Source organism: Impatiens glandulifera, chromosome 3, assembly GCF_907164915.1.
Source record: "Impatiens glandulifera chromosome 3, dImpGla2.1, whole genome shotgun sequence".
NCBI classification, from domain to species: Eukaryota; Viridiplantae; Streptophyta; class Magnoliopsida; order Ericales; family Balsaminaceae; genus Impatiens; species Impatiens glandulifera.
Genome location: NC_061864.1, coordinates 16,656,052 through 16,667,705, shown reverse-complemented (window position 1 = coordinate 16,667,705; position 11,654 = coordinate 16,656,052). Strand labels below are relative to the sequence as shown.

General features: G+C 31.1%; 2 protein-coding genes across 2 annotated transcripts; both read left to right on the top strand.

The window, feature by feature from the left end:
* The first annotated feature begins 3,747 nt into the window (after positions 1–3,747).
* On the top strand, positions 3,748–5,786 carry LOC124931689 (protein NUCLEAR FUSION DEFECTIVE 4-like). Its single transcript, XM_047472214.1, has 2 exons — positions 3,748–4,197; positions 4,305–5,786. Exons 1-2 carry the CDS (start codon positions 3,871–3,873, stop codon positions 5,643–5,645), a joined length of 1,668 nt encoding a protein of 555 aa, XP_047328170.1. The 5' UTR covers positions 3,748–3,870; the 3' UTR covers positions 5,646–5,786.
* A 2,115-nt stretch (positions 5,787–7,901) lies between these two features.
* Positions 7,902–11,452, top strand: LOC124931144 (protein PHOX1-like). The gene is made up of 3 exons (XM_047471541.1): positions 7,902–10,345; positions 10,426–10,634; positions 11,082–11,452. The coding sequence occupies exons 1-2, from the start codon at positions 8,536–8,538 to the stop codon at positions 10,572–10,574; spliced, it is 1,959 nt and encodes a 652-aa protein (XP_047327497.1). The 5' UTR covers positions 7,902–8,535; the 3' UTR covers positions 10,575–10,634; positions 11,082–11,452.
* The last annotated feature ends 202 nt before the right edge of the window (positions 11,453–11,654 follow it).

Below are 11,654 nucleotides of genomic sequence, written 5' to 3'. Positions count from 1 at the left end.
AGAATAATAATACAAAAATGAAAAATAATGAGAATTTTTAAACATAATTTTGAAATTAAGAATTCAGACCTAGTTAGGTATTAAATTTTTTTATAAAAAAATTGTTGATGGGCAGTGATTTTATGGAAGTAAGTTTTTATTGGTAACGTATTTAAAATGTATTAATATGATGAATATTTTAATTAATAAAAATATATTGACTTGTTTGGTAGAAGGAAAAGTCCCCCAACAATTCATTTCTAACTCCCAAGTCCGGCCTAATGGTAGGTAATACAATTCTATTTTGGGCCCCAATGAGACTATGTTTCCTTGATTGGGCTTATAAAAAGAAAAACTAATTTATATGGGCCGCCTATAGACAAAGCCAAGTTATGATATGGACCTAGTTGCCTCATTTAAATAATTATTTTTAAAAATATTTTAGTTAAATAATTGATGGGATACTTAAAATATCACAAAGTTTTTTTAATCAGATTTAGATATAAATGATACTCGTTATTAAAAATAAATATTTAAAGCCTCATCTTGAAACACAACATGATTAACTATTTGAAAATTAATAATGAAAATATAAACCAAATTATTCACCAATGAAAAAATAAAAAAAATAGCGTTAATAAGCTCGAAGATATTCAAGAAAATAAATAATTTTACCGATCGTTTTCGTCGGTATTAACAGTGTTGTGGAGTAAACGAATTGGCCGGTCAACGATTGAACATCATTTGATTTCTTTCGAATCTAATGGTTCACCAGAAAATAACCAGGATAGGGATTCATCAACTCAATATCTAACTAAACTCACGATTTTTATCCAAACTTTTCAACAACCAACGATTGACTCTCGCATCATTACTCAATATCAATCATATTCCAAAGTAGACTCCAAATCGCAACCACTATTTAGAATGCAAAAACAAGTGAGGAGTTGTTTTCACCTCCTCGCAAAATATTCTGCAGCAGCTAATACAGTTTTTTCCATGCATTTATCATCCGTCAAAATCCCTCCGTGCATGATGCTTCATCCAAAAAAATAAGATATTTGAAAAGAAATTTAAATCTCCCACTCCAATAAAAAGTTATACGGGACAATATTTATAAATAAAGTGTAGCAATTACCTACCTTAAAATAATTCATATCTTTTGAATGTAAAATATCATGTTAAAGTAACCATCACCTTGCACCCGATAGAAACAATATTGTTTCATTTAAGATTAGCTCTTTAACATTAATTTTTTTTATATCTCATTTTACTTGTAAAATTATTCAATCGAAGCATTTTTACATATTGCAATCGAAACAAGGATTAAGAATGACAAGACAAGACTTATGACACTGCATTAAACATAGTACTCAAATCATCTATCAAAAATCTGCACTACCTATTATAAGGTCTTGTTTAAATTGATAGAAAATAATGATTTGTGATAATTTTAAAGATGTGATGTATTTTTTTATTTTTATTTTTTTGATAAAAGAGTATTGATATATAATAATAAAATAAAAAATAATAATTTAAAATAAAAAATATTTTAATATTTTGAGTAATAAATTAGTAAATCAGAGATTGAATAATATAATGTTTTTGAGTTATGAAAATAATCTATACCAACAATGCCTACAACTTTCACTTAGCATAATAGATACATCTCCCAAAACGCTACAATCATCCTTCTATCCTCCTTCCAAAAAAACAATAGGAAAATAGAAGGCTCCTTAATCTATCAAATGAGTTTGAAATTTCATGAAAATTTAAAAGAAAAATATAAATAATATGTGGTTTTAGATGTAATTAATTTCATAGTATATTTAAAACCTTCATCAATAACTACATATAATTTAACTATATATATATATATATATATATATGTGTGTGATTTAGTTTAATAAAAAGATGGTTCCTAAAAAGAAAGTTGTCTAAACAACACAAATAAATAATTTATCAATTAAAAAGAAGTCAAAACATAATTAATTAGCTTTAAGATTTTCAAATAAGTCTATAATATTTTTAGCTTTTAAAATTAAAATAAAATAAGAATAAAATAAGAATAAAATAGGATATTCTATTATCAAATCTCACAACTTTCAAAATCTTGTAAAATGAAAATGTCTAATCTTTTATATGTGATATACATGCAACCACACTAAAGTCAACTATTTAAAAATGTTTGAGTTTTTTTTAATTGATTAGAAAATTATAAGTCAAAAAACTTTTAATTTGCCTGTTAGAATTAACTAATAGATAAAAATGGCTCCTCAAAAGAAATAGTCACTTTCCAATATTATAATATTTTATTTTATTTTAAAATATAAATAAACTCTTCGATCTACAAGTTTTACTCCCATGCCATGCCATGTAGATTGAATTATTCGTGAGTGATTGTATGTGGATAACATTGAGCTACTATTTCAAATTTATTTCATTTTGAATGTGTCATAATTTAATTACTATTTTATTTTCCTATGAATTAACTAATAGTTATGCTTAACATGAAGTCAAATTAATCTATATATGGTGCCATTCAAAACTAATAAAAAAAATAAGTCAAATTAATTATGAAAGAGAAAAACTTTCATTTAGAAAGTGATTATCACGAATCACATTTTTATTTTTTTAATATAAATTTTATTGAATTTTTCATAAGTATGTATTTCTTAAATTTACTTTTTTCTTATTATAAAAGAAAATATTTATTTAATTAACTAAATATTTAGTAAGTAATTAACCTTAAGGATAGTTAAATGAAAATAAAATAGGCAAATAAGTTTCAATTGCAGTTAAAAATATCCTTATTAAAGTAGGGTCATACTAATTATTTTTAGAATAAATTATAATTAAAAAACTAATAATTAAGTAATTTTTTATTAGATTTTTTTTAATTAAGATCAATTTTCTTTTAAGTTTGACAAATAAAATAATGTAAGTTAAATTCTTTCTTATTAAAACAAGAGACATCAGTCAAAGTGTTAGCTTTATTTAAAGAATAAATTATATTTTAAAAAATAAAGTATTTAATAGTTTTTTAAAATACAAATTGTTTTATTTTATATATACACAAAGATGACATATTTAAGTAAAAAGTAATTCAACACAAACCATTTTTTGAGTTCTCAAATAAATGAGAACACAATTAAGTATACAATAATGTAAAAAATAGAAATACATCCAAATATTGAGAAAGAAATAAAACATTAAGGTGAAAAATGATAGTCGAATTAACTCCGATAAAAACGTTACTTAAAATGAAGATTAGTAGAGAAATTTAACAACATTTCTAATAGTTTTTTTTAACATCTCAATTCTAGTCATATTTGAGCTTCAAAGATAAATCGAAAAATGAGTACAATCGTGTGCAATAGTAAAGGACAAAATATTTTTTTTTAAACAAACAATTATCTAAAAATAATTCATTTATTAAACTATTCAAATAATCTTAATTTATTCTTTAAAGTATTTTATTACACTGTTGATACTTTAGTGCCAAGATTAAACAACTTTATAATAAATACAAATTATATTTACATACGTACGATCCTCACTGATTATTAAAAAGGATTTTGGGGGTGGGATAATCTTAATAAATATTTATAAAAATTATTTGAAAAAAACACAACATAATAATGATAATCTTCAACAACTTTAGCCCCACTATTAATTATTAAGTATTAATTATATGTAGAAAAGATCTAATATGTCAAAACAATGCACGCATGATATACGGCCAGCTGCAATCTTGACTGGTTGGACAGAAAAACAATTATAAATTCTCTCTTTTTTCTTCCTTTTAGCTGATAAAAGAAGCAAGTCTGTTCTTCAAAAAGAGAGTAAAATCTTGAATCTTGATCAATACCCATTATCCATCTTCCATCAATGGTGATTCCCTTAAAAGGTGGAACCAGGCCTCCATGGGTGGCTCTTGGAGCCGGCGTTTGGTTACAAGTAGCGTCAGGAAATGCTACAAATTTCCCTCTTTACTCACACTCGTTGAAATCCGTTCTGGGTTTCAATCAACAACAACTCACCCTCCTCGGAGTAGCCAACGACATCGGAGAAAACGTTGGAATCCTGCCGGGGATCGCCTGTAACAAATTCCCACCATGGGTTATCCTCTCAATTGGAGCCATCACTTGTTTCTTCGGCTATGGCATCATCTGGCTAGCTGTTTCTGGTACCGTTCAGTCCATTCCTTACTGGCTGGTAAGCAAGTTTCTTAGATCTCAATTATGTGTGGATCAGATCCTTTCAGTTTCAGCCCTATCCATTTATGGGTTTGAAAGAAAATGATGAATTATATGTTTAAACAGTTATGGATCGCACTTTGCATCGCAACAAACAGCTGTGCTTGGTTTGGAACAGCAGTTCTCGTAACCAATTTGAAAAACTTCCCTCTCAGCCGAGGAACCGTGGCCGGAATCATTAAAGGTTATGGAGGAATAAGCGCCGCAATTTTCACTGAGATTTTCGGAATTTTACTTAAAAATTCCGCCACAAAGTTATTAATGTTCCTCACAATTGGGATTCCTGTCATATGCATAGCATTAATGTACTTCGTGAGACCTTGTACACCCGCAACAGGGGAAGATTCGGAAGAACATGGTCAATTCTTGTTTGTTCAAGTTACTAGTGTTGTCTTGGGTTTATACCTTCTTTCGACAACAATATTGGATCATATGTTTTCTCTAAGTGCTGATGTTTCTTATGTTCTCATAATTGTAATGGTGTTGTTGTTGTTGGCACCCCTTTGTGTTCCTTTGAAGATGACGTTTTACCCTTCTAGTAGGAGTAAGTCTTATTCTTCCCTGACGAAGCTGGTTGTTGAAGAAGGTAACGGGGATAAAACTGAAACAGAGGCGTTGTTGGTTTCTTCGAATGTTGTTGAAGAAGAGGATATGAAGATCCTTCTTGCTGAAGGCGAGGGCGCGGTGGTGGTGAAGAAGAGACGGCCTAGAAGAGGAGAGGATTTCACAATACTGGAAGCCATGATTAAGGCAGATTTCTGGCTTCTATTCTTTGTTTTCTTCGCAGGAGTTGGTACCGGAGTGACAGTACTAAACAACCTAGCCCAAATAGGAATCGCAATGGGTACCCATGACGCAACCGTTCTCCTATCCCTATTCGGATTCTGCAACTTCGTTGGAAGATTAAGTGGCGGGGCAATTTCAGAACATTTTGTGAGAACAAGAGTGATTCCTCGTACAATATGGATGACTATAAGCCAAGTGATAATGGCGGTTACTTATCTGATATTTGCTTCGGGTTTGAAAGGAACACTTTATCCTGCAACTGGTGTACTAGGAGTGTGTTACGGTTTCCAATTCTCCATATTGGTTCCGACTGCTTCTGAGTTGTTTGGGTTGGAGAATTTCGGGTTGATTTTCAATATAATGTCGCTTGTGAATCCGCTTGGGGCGTTTTTGTTTTCGGCTCTTCTTGCAGGACATGTTTATGATAAAGAGGCGGCGAAACAGCAATCTTTGACTTGTATTGGTCGGGATTGTTTTGGGCTAACGTTTATGGTTATGGCTGGAGTTTGTTGTGTTGGAAGTTTGCTTAGTGTTGTTTTGACAAGACGAATTAAGCCAGTTTATCAGAGTCTTTATGCTGGAGGTTCTTTCCGTTTGCCATCTTCATCGGCAAGCCATTAATGATTCTACTTGTTTTGTTTCTTGTGGGTTGTTTCATTTTTTTTGAATTCTTTTCTTGCTACACTGTTTTTGAGCTACTAATCAATTAATTAATTTATTAATTGATACGCGTGTCAAAATAATATAATAATGGTTTGTCATATATATATTATTGTTTTTCTTTACAACATATTTTATCTTTATAATCTATTTTCAATTTCTTTTTTTCTAAAATGTTAAATATCTCAAATTTAATTTCAAACGTCATTACTTTAGGAAGGATTGTGTTAGTTTTTTTTAATTAAAAAAATTAAAAGTTCAAACTAATTTTTATCTCGCTCAATTTATTATACACTTAATTATGGTCTCAATTTATTTAAAGTTTTTTTTAGCTTATGTATCAAAATTGCATATATTTGTTCGATTCAATTTGTTCGCAGTAACATATTTATCTCAATTGCTACCGTTCACCTTATTCACCAAGCATTCACTAATTGTTTGTTTGATTAGATTTAAATTTACATTATAGTGGACTTAGAAAAAAAAAATTGGAATAGAATTGAAGAAAAAAAAAAAAAAAGTAAATATTGTATAGATATTGAATTAGATTGAAATAATTAAGAAATATGAGTGAACTTTTACTTTATTTTATTAAAAAAAAATATTTTATTAGGGTAGGATTGAGCTCACTTTAGTCCTAGTGTAGATCTATCTTTAATTATGGTTTAAGCGAATTATTAAAAATTATATTAATCAAACTAACTTAGCAACTTTAGTTTTATATCAAAATAAGTTTTTCTTTCTTTCAAGAAAAGTGATATATTTTGTTTCATTACAAGTAGTCTCGTGACATGAATCACGTCTTTTTGAGTAAACAAGCATTTGTTCAAAACTTAAAATAAAAAATTAAAGTAAAGAAAATAATTGGAAAGTGCACAAGTAGACGACTTAATGTAATGTCATTGTACTTAACAACACTAAACTCGTATGCTTAGATTATGGCAGTCTCCTAATTCTGTCGTGAAATTGATACCATCTCTATGTGATATCTATTTCTAGTAAAGAAACTTATGTTTATTAAAAACATTCAAGGCCTAAGGTCGGCTGACCACTTTATTCTCATTTGCCTTGCTTCGTATGCAAAGAATAAACATGTTTGGTTAGGTTTTTCTCTTCTTTTTTTTGTTTTTTTGTAAGTATATCATTTTGACATCATATTTGATAATTACAAAAATCTTACAACACCAAATATTTAACTATTTTTTTAATTTTAATATAATCTCATCCATACAATATTTTCAAAATATCTCAAGCATCCATAAAATATTTTCCAAATATCTCAAAGTTCTAAAAAAAATCCAAAAAAACAACAAAACATGTATGGGCCTAGAAATAGTCAAATCAAAATGGCCGTTTGCTGGAAGCTTCGTTAAATCTTATAACGGTACTAACAGACTGGGAATATAGAGGGGCCCGCGGACCCATGCTATTCTAGCTTTAACATTACGTTTGGTCCAACACCGTTTACAAAGATTCGACCGATGCTTTTGTTGATATTATTCGTTGCAAATAAAATGAAACCAAACAGGCTTAATTTTTTGTATTTCATCCTCTATAAGTTTAAATGTTATTAAACAAACATATTTAAACTATTAGTGCTAATAAGTTTCCAATTAAATGTTTCATCTTGAGTTATTAACGAGACTCTTGTGAACATGTTTTTCTTTTATTTTCTTAAAATATTCATATTTTCATTTGATTTCTCAAAATATTCAACTTTTTTTAGATTTTTTTTTACATAAACAAAAATATAAATACTTTGAGAAAACAAATGACAAAGTAGATGAATATATATATAAAAAATTGAGTATTTTACAAAGTTAAACGAAAAGAAAAAAATGAGTACTTTAAAATAATAAACGATAAAAATGAACGGAAAAGAAAAAAATTTCAAACTCGAAAACATAACCCGCAAACAACTTAATCACACAGACATGTCGGTCTCAAATTCAAGACCTCAGGAGATTGGAGATATCCAGCTCTTGTTGTCGCTAGACTAGAATGAGATAAAAACTCGTAATACCTAACCTAAAGATTTAACAAACAAGATTAAAAACTCATAAAAAAAATTATAAGTTCGAGTATTCACACCCCTTGTAATAATAAAAAATAAAAAAAAATGAAACTAGGTCATTGATATGTTGAATTTTGGTATTAGTTTGATCTGTTTGTTTTGAAAGCATAAATTTTGGTATTAGTGAAAGCTGTTAACTTTGTTGTTATTTATTGCAAGCAACGAGAGAGAGAAAGGCAACTTCTTCAGTTGACGTTCCTTTCCATATAATTCTGAGGATCTGGCAAACTTGATCTTCAATTCTCCTATACAATCTTTCTTCCCTTTCAATTCTCCCCCAAATATCTTCAAAGAGACTCCAACTCTGATCTCTGATTCTGTGCTAAATTGAGCCTCTACCCCCGTCATTTCGTATCAAATTGCATCATTTTCGGAGCTTCAAGCCGGCAAAACAGGGAACCTCTTTTTCTCAACCTCAATCAATAACACAGTCAGTTTCTCTCTCTCTCTCTCTCTATCTATCTATCTCAATAAGCTCGGCGTTTGTTATTTTTGGCTTGATTAAGGGGCAACAAATCCTGATTTAGTGGAGAAGACGGTTCCTAGTTTATTGCATTTTGAAATGCGAATTTCTGTTGGATGAATTTGATTGCGAATCCCCATTAGGGTTTCTGAGCTTTTTCATTTTCCTTTGCATTTCATGCATGGTTGGTTGGTAATCGTGGACTGTTGCACAACTGTTTTGTTTTGATTTGGGTTTGAATAATCACAACTTCTTTTGGGTGTTTCCTTCCGCATTGAAATTCGATTTGATTTCAAATAATTTGTGATCGAGATATGAGGAAACAAAGTTGGAAGAAAAAGGAACAAACAGGGGGAAAACCAGGGGAATCTAATGGCAAGCAAAATTACGACAGCGATACTGCTGCTTTCATTGCTATGTCCCATGAAATTAAGGATGAAGGAAACAAACTCTTTCAAAACAAGGACTATGAAGGCGCAACGTTGAAGTATGAGAAAGCTATCAAGTTGCTTCCAGGAAACCACATAGATGTTTCTTATCTCAGGAGTAAAATGGCGGAATGTTATATTCAGATGGGTGTTAACGATTATCCTCAAGCTATCCATGAATGCAATTTGGCTCTCGAAGTTACGCCCAAGTATAGCAAAGCTCTCCTAAAAAGGGCTAGATGCTACGAGGCTCTAGAACGGTTTGAACTAGCAAAAAGAGATGTTACTACAGTTTTGAAAATGGAGCCAAAGAATCTCACTGCCTTGGAGATTTTCGAAAGGGTGAAAAAAACAGACAAAAGTGGAATCGAATCGCCTCAACCTTCAGAGAAGAAGCTGGGAAAGAAGAAGGGAAACCGATCTTATGATGCAGAAGAGAAGAAGGCTGAAGATAAATTGGTTGTAGAAGAAGAACAAGAAGGGCCTATAAGGAATATTAAATTGGTGTTTGGAGAAGATATAAGATGGGCACCTGTACCGATCAATTGCAGTATTTTGAAACTAAGAGAGATTATATCCGAAAGGTTTCCAAGCTCAAAGGCAATTCTAGTAAAATATAAAGATCAAGAAGGCGATTTAGTCACTATTACCACCAACGAAGAACTCAGATGGGCTGAAGCTTGCGGAGACCACGGTTCTCTCAAGCTTTACATAGTTGAAGTTAGTCCAGAGCGAGATCCTTTGTACTCCCACGTTAAAACGGAAGAATCCATCTGTAAATCTTGTGTGAATGAAAAAAATGCAAGTGTGATGAACAATGTTATGGAGCCAACTTGTATTGATGACTGGATAATTCAGTTTGCTCAAATCTTTAAAAACTACGTTGGATTAGATTCAGATGGGTATTTGGGTATTCACGAGCTTGGTTTCAAGGTCTATTCTGAAGCTATGGAGGAAGCTGTCACAAGTGAAGAAGCTCAAGATCTTTTCAATTCATCAGCAGAGAAATTCCAGGAAATGGCAGCTCTCGCCCTTTTCAATTGGGGAAACGTTCACATGTCCCAAGCAAAGAAGAGATTATACTTCATTGAAAATGACCACAGTTCTGTAAAAGCGCAAGTTTTCTCCTTGTACGATTGGGCGAAATCAGAATATGTAAAAGCAGGAAAACGGTATGAAGAAGCGCTGAAAATCAAACCAGATTTCTATGAGGCTGTTTTAGCTTTAGGACAACAGCAGTTTGAACAAGCAAAATTATATTGGTATTATGCACTGGCTACTGATGCTGATTTGCAGAAATGGCCTTTTTCTGATGTTATCCAGCTTTATAACTATGCCGAAGATAACATGGATAAGGGGATGCAGATGTGGGAAACGACTGAGGAGAAGCGTATAAACGAGCTGTCGAACCCATGTAAGGTTAAACTTGCGATACAAGAAATGGGCTTGGGGGAATTATTTAAGGACTGGTTGGAGGATGAAACTGTGGAGAAATCTTCGAATATGAGATCCCAGATTAATCTTTTGTGGGGTAAGATGTTGTATGAAAGATCAAGTATGGAATTTAAGTTGAAGCTTCCGGTCTGGCAAGAAGGTTTTGAAATAGGGATTGAGAAGTTTCAACTTGCTGGAGCTTCTGAAACTGACATAGCACTTATTGTGAAGAATCATTGTTCTAATGACTCTACAGTTGAAGGTGGTAATATAACTTGCTTAAAAGTATGTAAATTTTGCGTATTCCATAATATTAACTGACATGTCTTCCCCTGTTTCTAGGTATTGGCTTCAACATTGATGAGATTGTACAGGCTTGGAATGAGATGTATGAAGCGAAAAGATGGGAAACCGGGGTTCGTTCTTCTCGTTTAGAACCACTGTTGAGAAGACGAGTTTCTAAACTTTGTCATGATCTTGAGCATGTCTGATATCTTTAAGTGAAAGTGTGGAAACTTTGTAACAATTGTAGCTGCAATGATTCCTTCTGAGTAAGTAAATATTTCCAAGAATTAAGCTTTTTTGTATTGCCATTATTTGGTTCATTTGAAAGTTTATCTTGTTGATTTATTACCATTTAGGACCTTTATTCTGAATGAGCTAGATTAGATTGGATAATTGGCAATTGGCTGAAGAATCTTTACAATTGAGTTAGTTTTGTTGATTGCTAACCATGTCTTTGTAATATCATGTTTAATCTGTTTACTTACTATAGTTTACTTAAGATATGTCTTTGTAATATCCTTTGAGTTCCTTAATTTGACATATCTTAGCTTAATAGACATGGTTAAGTACATTCTAAGAAAAAAAAGATTCAGGCTTGTATAAAACTTGTTGGCTTGGGATGATTTTATTCTTAAGCAGCTACAAAGTCTTATATTTTATTTCAAAACCAGATTCGAACTTGGAATCATTCGCTAATATGATTCTGTATGCAGATTTTTTCGAGGAGCTTTCACTTGCATTTGCAGGAATGGGGGCAGGATTCTCCAATTCAATTTTCATATGTAATCATACATGGTAAAGATAGAAACATGTCACTCTTTTTTTTTAGAATTCTAAGGACAATTCGGAGTAGTAGAAATCTCTTAATTTTTTTTATGGGTTTTGGTCAGTCTCATCGATTGTCCAACCATCGTGTTTGTCTACTTGCTATAGTTTAAGAAGTATGTGTTGGTACAAGAATGATCTTAGGTAGTTTGTTTGTCAATGTTGTTATTCATGCACCATTTGTCTTTAGAAATTGATTCATGTAAACTTGGGAAAATGGTTACATTAGAATTCTCTATTTGGATTAAATTGTTTGAAATACAGCTGACCCACTTGGAAACAATAAAGTTTTACTACTTCAAACTGTTTTCTTTTTGACAAACATGTTTGAAAATTTAAAGGAATCCAAAAAAAGACCTATTCAACATGGTTTCAATCGGATAAAGATATCATATACTAAAGATCTAAATTTACTTTAAGATAATACCATTTGGAGAGCTATTTGAATAAAGAACTTCCTT